At 43.9% G+C, this 15,086-nt stretch overlaps 1 protein-coding gene across 1 annotated transcript in view; it reads left to right on the forward strand.

Annotated features, from left to right (window-relative positions):
- Window positions 1-2,859, forward strand: part of LOC311294749 (uncharacterized protein) — a 33,323-nt gene extending 30,464 nt beyond the window's left edge. Inside the window, exon 5 of the mRNA XM_084415779.1 lies at window positions 1,595-2,859. Coding sequence (XP_084271905.1) covers window positions 1,595-2,409 — 815 coding nt within the window. The 3' untranslated portion in view covers window positions 2,410-2,859. The remainder of the gene's footprint in view (window positions 1-1,594) is intronic.
- The last annotated feature ends 12,227 nt before the right edge of the window (window positions 2,860-15,086 follow it).

The following is a 15,086-nucleotide window of genomic DNA, read 5'->3' on the forward strand; positions in this document are numbered from 1 at the left end:
GGTAGTCTAGCAACTCTCTGTTGACTTTCGAGCTGGACAAAACAAACTCTGGTCAGGCCAATCACATCGTGTATAGAGTCGGTGGGCGGGCTTAACAGAATGACGACAGTGTGACGGTTCCGTGTGAATTCCCTGCTACTTGAAAACAAAGAATGGCTGAAGACAAACAGCGGTCTTTTGAATCGGCTTTGGCCGCGACTCTGGAGGAATTGGAGTTAAGCTTTTCTTTGAGAAAAGAACAAAGAACGGCACTTAGGTCATTCTTAAAAAAGGAAGATGTGTTCGTAGTTTTGCCGGCCAGATATGGCAAAAGTTGAATCTATCAACTAGCTCCGCTGTTGGGAAAACGCTCTGGTTGGTTGAAGCGCTGTCCTATTGCGTGCAGAGGGTATTTGAAAGACAGTGTTTATCCCGCCCCTCGGATTGAGCCGTGTCTATGGTGACTTGCCAGGCTAGCAAATAATATGAACCAGGTGCAATTTTTTTTTAAACAAGGATGTTTATTATCTGTAAGTCAATATTAGTATTATCTGAGCATTTTCGTTCTGTTTATTTTATATCTGGTTCACAATTACTGCAACGAAATTATGGATATGTCTTAATACAGTTTAGCACATTCCAAAATATTGTTATTATCTTGCATTACAAATAAATAGACTTTGCTACACGTGGTGTAGTTTGTGTAAAAACAAGGAGTGTTAAAATTATAGCATTATTGCGTATTTTTAAAATGTTATTATGGAGGTAAATGTAATGCTACGTGAGATATTATTCTCAAGCTGTTTTATTGATATCTTTCCGCAGTTAAAACACAGGTTGAGAGATGTAAACATATCGATCAATCGTTTCTTCTTCTTCTGCACTTTTTATTGTTAGCAAACAGCATTGCATTAGAGCATGCGCCCCCTTCTGGATTTGAGCCTGGATTGCCTTTGACTTAATGTATTCGTTGTGTGACTGCATGCGCCGAATCATGACATCCGTACCGTACGGTTTGGTGTGAATGCATGTATTGTTGCACCCTTAAAATAAAGGCACAAACTTGCAATGCTCTCCCACATATTTTTTACTATATTAACTGTCCATGGTTGGTAGCGATGGGTGGTAATGGATAAGAAATATACAGTTTTACACCAGCATGCTGATAATGTTTCTTTATTCGACAATCCTAAAGCCTGAACCACTGCCTGAGGACGCCCTTACATCTCCTTCGCAAAAGCGTTTGCGTTCCCACGAGAAATTTTGTGTTTTCTCGCAAATATCGATGACGTTTTGCGAGTATCAAAAAGTTTCTTGCGGGAACACAAAAGCATTGAAATATTTGTTTCCCTCCCATCATAATATCCCATTATTAGGGGCTCTATAGATGTGTGACTCTAATGAATAAATAAAAAATAATGTCTAGTACATTAATGTACCCCTTTCATGGAAAATTCCAGGGACATAATGGATCAAAATCATCATAATCTTGTATATCAGTTCTTTGAACAAAACTCAATACTTTCTGCAATTACATCTGGGTTTTATATATATATTTTTCACTACATCATTTTTTTTACTGATTTACTGAGCACTTTTTTAACTTTAATTTCAGGCTCGATGGATGAGAATGAAGAAGTGAATGAAGTGGAGAAACATCAAAGAAGATCTCAGAAATCTTTCACTTGCACTCAGTGTGGAAAGAGTTTCACATACAAACAGAATCTCAATGTTCACATGATCATCCACACTGGAGAGAAACCGTTCACATGTGATCAGTGTGGGAAGAGTTTTACACAACAAGGACACTTTCAGGTTCACATGAGGATTCACACTGGAGAGAAACCATTCACATGTGATCAGTGTGGGAAGAGTTTTACACAACAAGGACACTTTCAGGTTCACATGAGGATTCACACTGGAGAGAAACCATTCTCATGTGATCAGTGTGGGAAGAGTTTTAGACATCAAGGACACCTTCAGGAACACATGGTCATCCACACTGGAAAGAAACTGCATGATTGTGATCAATGTGGTAAAACATTTTTGAGGGCTTCAAACCTGAAGAAACACATGACAGTTCATTCACAGGAGAAACCACATTCATGTTCTTTGTGTGGAAAGAGTTTTTCACATCTGCAGAGTTTAAAAGTTCATCAGAAAATACACACTGGTGAAAGAAATCATGTGTGCTATGAGTGTGAGAAGACTTTTATCACAGCTGTAGTTTTGAAACGGCACCAGAGAATTCACACTGGAGAGAAACCTTACAAGTGTTCACACTGTGACAAGAGATTCAGTCAGTCAGGACATCTGAAAAGACACGAGAGGATCCACACTGGAGAGAAACCGTATCACTGCACTGCATGTGAGAAGAGCTTCACTCAATTATCTAATCTACACAGTCACACAAAAACTCACATTAAGTAGCTTATCTTCAGTTCCAGCACTTTCAAGTGCGATGCCGCCTCTCTTTCCTATTAGCTTGTCTAACCAGCCACAACCACGGCTGTAGCCAGTTATGACGTCACCGAGCTCCAGACTTCAGTATATTTCTGAGGTGTATATAACAAAGGTTGTGAAATAATTCCCTAATATAGTATTAACTCTACTTTAGTGCTGCAAGGATATTGCACAGCTCTGCGGTCTGTCGCCGCTCATCAACATCAGAATATTGAGATGACCAATCAAATTAAAGTAGACAGGCTTTATGTTCACAGAAGCTGCTGAGTGCATGTTCTAGCGCTTTAGTTAACGGTCATGAAGTGTGAGATCAAATAAAGCTAAACTAAACATTTCATATTTGATAGCTGTTTTAGGATAGAAATGTTAAACAACAGACAAAAATAATCAGGAAAACGTACTTGGTTACTTACGTAACCTCGGTACTGCGTTGCAAACGCTGTGGGAAAACTCCTTTTCTCGAGAATTTTGAAGCCTTCATTTTAAAACGCATTGCAGCTGCACAGGTGAGCGCGCTGATAAGCTGTGCTGCGGCAGCTGCACGAGCCTATGGCGAGTGAGCAGGAGTGCACGATCCAATGAGAACGATTGGCGCCCTGCCAGACTCGAGCACGCCAAATTGGACGCGGCAGGAGAGTATAAATTCGGAGAAAACTCGCCATTTGACAGGTCTATATCGACTGAAGCGAAAACACCTGATATGATCGAAATAGCACGGCAAGGCAACGCAGTACTCGTTCCCTTATCTCTTGAACAGCCCTTCCGCTGAAGGGCTGTTCAACGGCGAGAGAGGCTTCTGAATGTCCTCTCGTACTGTGTTGCAAACGCTGTGGGAACCCAGTTTAAAACGCAGTGCTATTCGCCTGTGACTACTCTGAGAATCCAGGGAGCCACAGACCGGACCACAGATCTGAATATCACAGACCGGAACGTCGGGTCTAAAATTATATACAAATATGTGAATGATATCGAAAGAGCCAGGGACCTAAAATATTATTCCCACATAAAATTGAGAGGTCACACAGTGTGCCTGAGTTATACACTGGCCTGGGTCCTGGGTGGACAGAGCAGACCAGTCGGCCGCCGCACAAATGTCTGCAATAGGAACTCCACTGGACGAAGCCCAAGAGGAAGCCATGCCTCTTGTGGAGTGAGCTCTTACACCTATGGGACACGGGAGGCCAAGTGAGGTGTTTGCCAGAGCAATAGCATCCACTATCCATCTGGATGGCGTGAGTTTCGTGATGGCCAGCCCCTTGGTGCGGCCCCCGAAACAGATAAAGAGCTGTTCAGACTGTCTGAAAGAGGCCGAACGCTCCAAATATATTCTCAGAGCTCTAACGGGGCAGAGCGTGTGAGTATCACTATTTTCTCCCGAAACTGGGAGCGCTGATAGAGAAATAACCTGGTCTCTGAACGGTGTTGAGAGCACCTTTGGTATATATCCGTGTCTTGGCTTAAGGACGACTTTAGAGTCATTAGGTCCAAACTCAAGACAGGAAGCACTCGTGGAGAGCGCTTGTAAGTCCCCCACTCTTTTTACAGACGCCAGTGCCAACAGCAGAGCCATTTTAAGAGAGAGAGGTCTTAGATCAGAAGTGGTCCCTTAGGGGTCCCTTAAGAGCCCGCAGAACCAGAGAAAGGTCCCAAGCTGGCACTGAAGGTGGTCGAGGCAGGTTAAGTCTCCTGGCTCCTTTAAGGAAGCGAACTATGAGGTCGTTTTTACCCAAGGCAGAGCCGGCCACCTGCATGTGGAAGGCTGCAATAGCTGCCAAATACACTTTGAGCGTGGAGGGGAAGCGTCCCGCGTCCAGAAGCTCTTGGAGAAAAGGAAGTACCGTTGGTACTTCACAAGTGTGTGGGTCGAGGTCCCGAGCTAAACACCGGCTGGAGAACACTGACCATTTAAGGTGGTAGAGGCACCTAGTAGGAGCTCTAGCCTCCATAATGGTATTCAGGACGCTCTCTGGGAGGTCCTGGGGCCGTTGAGTGACCATGCATGGAGGGCCCACAAGTCGGGACGAGGGTGCCAGATAGTCCTGTTTGCCTGCGCTAGGAGGTCGCTCCTCAGCGGGATAGGCCATGGAGCTATCACAGACAGTTGCATTAGGTCTGGGAACCAAAACTGGGTTTGCCAGAGGGGGGCTACCAGAAGGACTGTGCATTTCGTGTTCCTGATCCGTTCAATGACCTGAGGGAGCATCGAGACCGGGAGGAACGCATAGAGGGGGAGGCTGGGCCACTTGTGGGCCAGCGTATCCCTGCTCTTTGAAAAGAATATTGGGCAGTGACAGTTGTCTTCTGAGGCGAAGAGGTCTACTTCTGCCTTCTCAAATGACCATTCTTCTGGGGGAACATTGCCCCGAGAAAGCATGTCTGCTCCTATGTTCATCGTGCCCGGCACGTGAGCTGCCCTGAGTGAGCGCAGGTTGGTTTGAGCCAATAACAGTATCTGTGTGGCTATGGCGAACAGGTTGCGGGACCTGAGGCCACCCTGGCGATTTATGTAGGAGACCACTGACATGTTGTCCCTGCGGACCAAGACGTGGTGTCCCACCAGATATGGGAGTAAGGTTTTTAGGGCTATAAAACCGCTCTCATCTCGAGGCAGTTGATGTGTAGGTGTTTCTCCGAGCTCGACCAGAGGCCGGAGGCAGGCCTGCCCTCGTACAGGGCTCCCTAACCGAAGTTGGAAGCGTCTGTTGAAATGACCCTTATCTCTGAGACCAAACCCATGCTCACACTCTGCTGGTACCAGCTGGTGTTTTTCCAGGGGTCCAGAGCTTTGATACAGCGCTGGTCCACCCTGATATTCACGAGGCCCGAGCGCCATGCATGGGGTGGTACTTGAGGTGTTAGCCACAGCTGAAGAGGTTGCATACGCAGTAGGCTTAGTTGGAGTACTGATGATGCCGAAGCCATAAGGCCCAAGATCCTCTGAAACGTTCGGAGGGGTATGCTGGAGCCCTCTTTGAATGACTGAATTGATAGAGCTCGGTCCGGTGTGGGCCATGCTCTCATATGTAAGGAGTCAAGAACTGTTCCCAGAAATGTGATTCATTGGCTGGGGGACAGTATACTCTTGGAAAAGTTTACCCTGAGCCCGAGGCATTCTAGATGGCCGAGGAGCCAGGCTTTGTGAGTATGGGACTCCGCCTCTGACTGAGTCAATATGAGCCAGTCCTCGAGGTAGTTCAGAATGTGCATTCCCCGGGACTCATGCTCACGCCCTGCTGGTACTAGCTGGCGTCCTTCCAGGGGGCCAGGGCTTTGATGCAACGCTGGTTTTCCCTGATGTGTAGGTGGCCCAAACGCCACGCATGAGCCGGAACCTGTGGCTTTAGCCACAGCTGAAGGGGGCGCATTCGCAGTTGGCCTAGTTGGGAGTACTGACGATGCAGAGGCCATAAGGCCCAGAGCCCTTTGAAACGTTCTGAGGGACGCGAGAGAGCCCACTTTGAACGAGACAGCGAGGCGCTGGATTGAGAGAGCCCAGTCTGGTGAGGGGCATGCTCTATGTACCGAGATGAGAACTGTTCCCAGGAACGTGATCCGTTGGCTGGGGGACAGCGTACTCTTGGCAAGGTTCACTCTGAGCCCAAGGCGTTCTAGATGGCCGAGGAGCCAGTCCTTTGTGAGTAAGAGACTCCGCCTCTGACTGAGTCAGTATGAGCCAGTTGTTGAGGCAATTCAGAATGCGCATTCCCCACTGTCTCAGGGGGGAGACAGCCACATCCATGTTTTAGGGACCCGGCCGTCCGGCCAGCTTGTGAGACTGTTGAGTGTATAGTGTGTGAGTGTAGGGGTGCATACATCACAGTAGGCACACGCGCTACGTTTATTAAACTTCCAGCGTGAGCTAGGGGAAAGTTTAAGACTGTGTAAACAGTGGTTATGTGTAGGGGTGCATACATCACAGTAGGCACACGCGCTACGTTATTAAACTTCCGGAGCTGGGAAAAAAATTGAGACTGTGGAAACAGTGTTTGTGTGTAGGGGTGCATACATCACAGTTGGCACACGCGCTACATTTATTAAACTTCCAGCCTGTGTCGGGGGAATATTGAAACTGTGGAAACAGTGCCTATGTGTAGGGGTTCACACTTTTTAGTAGGCATGTAACCTACAGAATAGAGCTCCCTTTTGTGCTTTATTTGTATCACCGTAAAACCATCGCCTGTTTGCAGGCGTGCATGTTATGAATAACAGGCCCATTGACTGCAACATCAACATTTCCAGCCACCTGAGAAGAGGGGACTGGGGAATGCAGTAGATATTGCTGGGATTACATGGGGGGCGGGGTCAATTTGAGCCTGACCAACCCCGTTTTCGGATGTTGCCAAAGAGAGTGAGTCACGCCGGGGCGGGGCCGGCGCGAGCTTGTTCGCTTTGATGAAAAGATTCAGCGCAGCCGAGTTTCAAACTCGGGTCTTCAGTGCAAGAATCTCAAATTCCATCACTGAGCCACAGAAGCGGTGTAAATGAATTTGTTTCTGTAAAATGTGAGTCATGCGGGGCGGGCCCGGCGTGGGCTCATAAATACTCTAGCCCCACCAGTGAATGGGAGGGCGAGAGGGGCAGATTCGCTTTCTGTACGTAAGAAAGCTGACCGCGATCAGCATAAGTTTCATCTGCCGCCAGAGCCGGGATTCGAACACGGGTCTCTGGCGTGAAAAAGCTTAAGATTTCACCACTGAGCCACAGGGAGAAATTACATAAGCCTACCGTTAGAGTGAGCATGCTTTATAACAGGCTCATTTGCTGCAATATTGGCATTTCCAGCCGCCCGCGCTAAGGGGGGGACTGGGAAATGTGTGAGAAATGGAGGTTGGTCCGGCCTCGGCGGGACTAAAACACTCTATTTCCACCTTTCGGCGATGAGTGACGCAGATTTGAAAACTCACTCAGTGTCCGTTCTAGGTCATGCAGAAAGGCCCAGTCGTCGACAGCGCGAGTAATGACGCGGAGAAGCTCGGCGTCAATGTTTGCTCAGGTGTCGATTCGTTCAGATCCTGGTGTGGGGGTGAGGCACGCGGGGAGGGACCCGGTGTGCACGCACTCAGATCACCGCGCTCGTGCATCCTCTGCTCGCGGCGCTTCTTCGTTCGGGGCTCGAGTGGCGCCGAAGACGGAAGGTGGGCGGGCTCGCTCTCTGACGTAGAGAGAGTGAGTCTGAATAGGAGCACTGCAACAGGATACTGTCGCAGGAAAGGCAGCCGCCTTTAGTGATCGATGCCTCGGTGTGTCCGGCCTCGGCGGGACTCCGAGACAGACAGAGCACCGGGTGTGCCTGTAAGACACGGGGGAGCGCATTTGCAACAACGTGCTCTGCTCTTTTAGAAATGGAAGCGTTTATAAAGGATATTCGCCGGATGCCACAGGGAAACGTTCAGCTGGGCGAGGTCTGTCAAGGCACTGAAGCTGTTCCGCTGAAGGGCTGTTCAACGGCGAGAGAGGCTTCTGAATCCGGAGAAGTCAGCGACGAGGTAAGTCTCAGAGCTGAAGGAGATTAAATCTGTCAAATGGTGAGTTTCCTCCGAATTTATACTCTCCTGCCACGTCCAATTTGGCACGCTCGAGTCTGGCAGGGTGCCAAGCGCTTCCATTGGATTGCGCACTCCTGCTCACTCGCCATAGGTTCGTGCAGTTGCCGCAGCACAGCCTATCAGCGTGCTCGCACGAGCTGTGATGCTCTCGCCTGTGCAGCTGCAATGCGTTTTAAAATAAAGGCTCAATATTCTCGAGAAAAGGAGTTTTCCCACAGCGTTTGCAACGCAGTATGAGAGAACGTTCTCGTAAGGGAACTGATGTATATAAATATCAGTTGAGCCTATGTTTACTTCCTTCACTGACAGACAAAAATCAAAAGAATATCAGAGAAAGCTCAGCTTTAGGAGGGGAAGAGACAGACCATAGTAGGGAGACTGAGAGAAAAAGAAAGAGTGATGGAGATTTTAGCCTTCATTTGTCTGGAAATGCACATATGTAGTTTCTCGGGGGAGCATGACCCCGAACCCCCTGAACTACCTCATATCTGGGACACCGGCGATTCTAGAACTCTTCAGCCCTGGCCACAACCATCGACAGTATAAAAGAAACATTATCAACATTTTTCACGTTAAAAAGTTTATATTTAACTGTGAGATTCACGTCAACTCAAAGGTGAAGTTCCTTCCCAAAGAGCAATATCGCATATATAATGTTGCTTAATATAATCTATATGTTTAAAAGAACAAGTGTTTTTTTTTTTACTTTTTTTACTAACTGTTCTTGCTCAGGAAGCTGAAGAAGAGGCTGATTGAGATGCTTTATTATTTTGTTAATCAATAAAGAGAGAGATCTGTCTTTATTTGTTTCCAGTTTTACTTTCTTTATGTATTTGCTGCACCAAGTATTAAACTTTTATTGTCCATTTTTATTGTCTGCTCCTTCTTCTTGCATCAAGAAAAAATTAGTTAATTCTAATGTTTTCCTGTTGTTAGTTCGATTGCTTCTATTGCTGTCCTCATTTGTAAGTCATTTTAGATAAAAGCGTCTGCTAAATGATCAAAAGGAAATGTGTTTAACAGATTTTATAAGGAAGCAGATTGATGGAGGTAAAATGTGTGCAATGGTACTCTTGGATCTCCAAAAAGCTTTTAACAGTGAATCATTCAATACTGTAAGATAAATTAAGTGTCATGTGTTTTTCAAAGTATGCTGATAGTCTGGTTGAACTTTTATTAAACTGGGAGAATTCAAAGTGTAGAAATTGATGGGTTTCTCTCTGAATAAACTATTATTAATAATGGAGTTCCCCAGGGAAGTGTCTTAGGCCCCCTTTTATTCCTCCTATACATAAATGATATGCAAGCAGTTTGTGACTGTAATTTGTTCTCTGCTTTACTGGTTTCAGACAAGGATGTCAGTAAAATACAAGTGATATGAGGAGTTATATAAAGTAAGAGACTGGCTCTCTGAAAATAAACTCTTATTGCATTTAGGTAAAAAACGGGATCATGTTATGTGAGTCTAAAAGTAAACTGAACAAGGTTCCTAACCTGTCTGTCAAGGTAGGGGATCGTGTAATATCAAACAGAAATAGTGTTAATTATCTTGGCTGTGTCCTTGACAATGATTTAAGTGGTGCAAGTATGGCTATGAAAACTTCAGGTAAGGCTAATGCTAGAACAAAACTTCATGCTAGATATGTTAGTTTTCTGGCTAAACAAAATGTAAAACTACTTGCATCATGTTTAGTGCAATGTCATTTTGAGTAAGCATGCATTTCTTGGATGTTACATTTCTTGGTTGTTACATTTATTGGATGCATGCATTTCTTGGATGTTATTTCTTCTAAGTTACAGAAATCTCTAAATAAATTGATACGATTTGGGGTTTAAGTAGTTTTTCACATGTTGATGATCCCATTTTAGACATCTAATAGAAATAGAAAGAACAGCATTTATTAGAAATAGAATCTTTTGTAATATTAGAAATGTCTTTACTGTAACTTTTGATCAATTTAATTCATCCTTGATTAATAAAAGTATTGATTTATTTTATTACTTTCCCCCACCCAAAAATAAATACAATTTCTTACTGACCCCAAACTTTTGAACGGTGTGATTATTATTACAAAAGATTTCTATTTCTGTTCTTTTGAACTTTCTTTTAATCAAAGAATCCTGAAGAAAATAACTGTTTTTTGAGCATCAAATCATCATATTTTGCCCGTTTCACACATAGTCTGTTTGCAGTGCATATGCGGTGCAGGAGCAGCATGTGCTATAGTGCTTTTCACATGCTTTCACATCCATAATAACCAAATGATTATAAGTTTGTTTATGTACCTGTTACCGCAGAGTAATGTGAAAATAATTTATGTTTATGTCTGGAGATGGTGTGGCTGCCAATTGGTTTTGCTTATAAATGTTGACAAGTGGGGTGTGCATGAGTGTGGGTGTGTGTGTGTGTGTGTGTGTGTGTGTGTGTGTGTGTGTGTGGGTGTGTATGTGTGTATGTTGTTTTGGTTGTTTGTATGTTTCTATGTTTGTTTGTCTGTATGCTTTTCTGTTAGACGTTATTTATGGTTGTTGTACAGCTCTACTATTGACAGATGTTCAATCAGATACAACGGTTATGGTAAAAGATAGATTAATTTATAAAGGGTTACGCATAGCACATTTAAATGTCTGTAGTCTGAGAAATAAGATTCAGGATATTTCGGAAACTCTAACAAATAATAATTAGCATATTCTGGCAATATCAGAAACACATTTAGATACAAATATGGACAATTCGTTATTGCATATAAATAGGTACAATCTGTATAGATATGATAGAAATGCATATGGTGGTGGGGTTGCAATTTACGTTCAAAATCAAATACCTGCAAAAATGATTTTGGTTTTGTGGGTGTAGAAGCATTGTGGTTACAAGTACAGTTACCACATCTTCGGCCTGTCCTAATTGGTGTTTGTTATCGACCACCTAATGTACCTATAGTTTATTTAGATAAGATTTGTACTATGTTAGACAAAGTTTGTGATACAAAATATGAAATATATTTTTTAGGAGACCTGAATATTGATTGGCATTTGAACAATTGGTAGTTAAAAAATAAGTTGCTTTCATTAACAGAGATCTGTAATTTATCACAAGTTGTTAAAAAATCAACTAGAGTTTCTTATAGATCTGATGGCACAAAAATAGCTACATGTATTGATCTAATTTTTACAAATGCCGCAGACTTATGTTCAAAGGCAATTTCTATGCCGGTAGGTTTTAGTGATCACAATTTAGTTTCAATTAATAGGAAAACTAAGGTTCCCAAATCAGGGCAGAAAATGATTGTTAAAAGGATATTTAAACATTTTAATGAAAATGAATATTGTGAAGACGTCAGAAATGTTGATTGGTCAAAGATATTAGTTGAGGATGATCCTGATAGAGCCTTAGAGGCTTTTACTAGTTCAATAATGCCAGTCATGGATAAATATGCGCCATTGAGACGAATAACTGTGAGAACCACTGCTGCTCCTTGGGTAGATTTAGAACTTAAGGAGCACATAAAGCTGAGAAATGAATTAAAGGCTGAAGCAATCGCATCAGGCAACAGTATCCAGTGGAATAAGTATTGGAAATTAAGAAATTATGTTACTAAACTAAACAGAACATTTTAAACTAAACTAAACTAAACACAAGATTTGTGAGTAAGAGACTCCGCCTCTGACTGAATCAGTATGAGTCAGTCGTCGAGGTAGTTCAGGATACGCACTCCCTGCTGTCTCAGGGGGGAGAGAGCCACATCCATGCACTTCGTGAATGTACGAGGCGCTAGAGACAGTCCAAATGGTAGGACTGTGCATTGATATGCTTGCCCCTCGAAGGTGAATCTCAAGAATGGCCTGTGACGGGGGTTCACTTGGATGTGAAAGTAAGCATCTTTTCAGATCTACTGAGAAGAACCAGTCTCCCGGGCGAATCTGCGCCAGGATGGGTCTGGTCGTGAGCATCCTGAATGGCTGTACCATGTTCAGGTGTCTGAGATCTAAAATGGGTCTCGGGCCGCCGCCTTTCTTCGGAACGAGAAAATAACGGCTGTAGAAGCCCGACTCGTTTTGTGACACGGGAACTTTCTCGATAGCCCCTTTCGCCAGCAGACTCGACACTTCGGAGTGGAGGGCATGAGATACAGTACTCCTTACTGTGGTGTGAATTATAGCGCGAAAGCGCGGGGGTTTGCGGGCAATATGCATATGTGCATATGTGAAAGCACTATAGCGCGTGCTGCTCCTGCACCGCATACGCACTGCAACCATAGACTGTAAAAAAATATGGACGACGCCCCTTCGCTCTCTTCCATTGGTGAGAACTGAAGCCGCCAGTGTCCCGATATGGCGCTGATATCTTGGGGCTTGAGTCTGCGGAGTAATGATTTCGGGACCAGACCTGCACAGTAGTGAGCAGGAAGTAAAGCTGCGAAATCAAGGCCCCGCCCTCACTCTCTGTGTGAAATAATTAATTATAGAAATTTAGATATTAAATTTAAAGCTCCAATCTCCTCAGTCCTCCGAAGATCCCCAAAAAACGTCTGTTGGTGCTTCAGTGACTACTTCGCTCAGAGAACCTGTCAATCACAGCTGTCAATCATGACGTCGCACCACCATTTTTATAGCATCAAATAACTAACTAAAAACAAACTTATTTTAAATTACCAGCGTGATAAAAACTACAGTAAATGACAGAAACCACCTTCAGAAAAAAGATATTTGAAGTGTAATTCAATTGTTTAGTTTGTCTCAAGTCCCGTTGAATAACACGGGGAGGCGGGGTTTATGACCTATACTAGGACCAGTCACTGGGGGGCGATCGAAACGTTTTGGCTTCACTTTTCAGGGCTTGTGCGGCACGCTTGACTGCAACACGCACCGCATACGCACAGGGCACTGTTTCATAAAATACTGAAGCTTCCCTGGGTGCCGCCATTGATTAGCAGACCATCACCTGCTGTTAGCATTCCATTGACTCCCATTCATTTTGGCGTCACTTTGACAGCGAATAACTTTACATCTGAGGCGTTTAAAGACTCCATTTTGTCCATTATTTATTTCTAAAGAAACACGAAAATGTATTAAAGGCTCCATTACCTTGTATCTTACGTTATGGCCCCGTAGAAGCAGCTTTTCAGCTTTTCAGGCTAACGATTGCGTCATAACCACGCGACTCTCTGTCGCACAGTAGAGAGATTACCGTATGGACAGGAGGAGAAGCTCGCGGGCAATCGGGGGGATGTGGAGACAAAGTGACAAAATAATTCATCAGAATACTTAGCAAAAGTTTCTCCTGCTCCTAGCTCATGGACAGCTCCTACTCACGCTCTCTGTCTCTGCAAGTTTCGGAAGGGAATGATTCAGATTGATCTTGGCACAGCTAGAAGACAGACGGGTTGCTCACGTCACATCTACGTCGTCAAGCTCAGTGTGAGTCTGCGCAGTACAGTCAGCCATCAGGAAGTGAGTGCTTCTAATTGACTTCACTTTTCTCTGTTGAATCCAATGGGGTCGCTGTGTCCAGTTTATATACTGCCTATGCACAGCGGCGGTTTCTTCATTAGGACGATCGGGCGACGCACCACCAAAGTGTGAAAGGGACTTTCAATCACAATCTCATTCAACCACAGAGTTACGCTAGCAGTCACTCACTGTTGTTCTGCCTCTGGATATAGTCCAATCAGCGCCGAGTCACGTTCTGTGGAGTACCGCCTCTTTTTGGGCGATTTCACTCTGGCTGAGAATCGCCCAGAGTCTTCCCATAGACTTACATTCAAAGATTTTTTTTTTCGAACTGCAGGCACTGCAATGCATTCTCTATGGGTTCCGGGAGGGCTCGCACTAACGTGCTTTCGTCATCATACGTAACCTTAACTTGTGCAGCGATTGGTGGAAACAAATGTACCTCTATTAGTATTTAGCCATAAGCTGAAGTGACATCCAATAATTTCCTCAGTGCATAACTTACATTTCACGGACATATTCTCCATCTGTAAATGTTAGAAAGTCCAGTTTGCTGTCATGAGCGGGCGAGCTTTCTGCAAGCTATACTTCCGTGAACGAGCGCCGCCGCGTGCATGCGCGCCGAACAGACGGAGCGCAATAGAATAGGAGCGCAATTATTCTGACTAAAATATACATTAGCACTAAATTATAAATATATTTAGCTAAAACATTTGTTGTTGAATATTTGTTGTTGTTGGTGAACATAAATGTGCTAGAGAATTTCAAACCTACATGTGTATTTTTATGATATTAGCTTTTTTTTTTTTATGGTTTATTAAATTGAACTACTTCTTTAAAAAAACATTATTTTGTTTTTAGATTGTAATGTTGCAATGTTAGAATGTAATGTGATTTGACCCCTTTTTTGGATAGACTGCAGATATACAGCAAGGTTACACTATGTTTGTTTTTATAACCTTCAATATAAACATTGTTTGTAGGACAATATCGATCAGAATATTAAATATATTAAAAAAAATTAAATACAGGGTTTTTTTATTCAAATAGAAAAATAATAATTAAATACTCAGATTATACCATACATCTAGCCTGGCTAACGTCAGACCAAGTCTCATTGAGACTTGGTCTGGGGACTACGTGCGCATTTTCTCGTATTTGAGGCGTGGTTTACGAATGCCCAGAGCCGTTTATTGGGCGCTATGAATGTCTATCATATGCGCCTGTATGTAGCTCATAGCCAATCGCTTCAATTATACCAGATGACGTATGTAGAGTGAGAGAAATTCGACGAGGAAAAAGACGATGGGTCAAAGATTTATTTGTACACGATGGCGTTTAGCGAATATTACCGTTTGTGAAAGATAAACATGAGGGTAGAAGGTAACGTCGAGTCTGATATAAACAAACTGCTTCGGTGTCGTCATCATCTTGCTGCTCCCTCCCCGTTCTGTGATTGGTTCCCTTTTTCAGGGGAAAAATTGTCCCATGGTGTCCAGACTGCCTAGCAGCGTGAATAGAATTGCGCTGCGAGCAAGGCAGTATGGGGAAACCCAGGCTACCATACATCGCCATTTAGCCCAAAAATTCAGATTTATTTGGCAATTGGCTATTTCCCAACCCTACCGGCTGAAGTTTTAGCTAAAC

The sequence above is a fragment of the Rutilus rutilus genome, assembly GCF_951802725.1.
Source record: "Rutilus rutilus genome assembly, chromosome: 8".
NCBI classification, from domain to species: Eukaryota; Metazoa; Chordata; class Actinopteri; order Cypriniformes; family Leuciscidae; genus Rutilus; species Rutilus rutilus.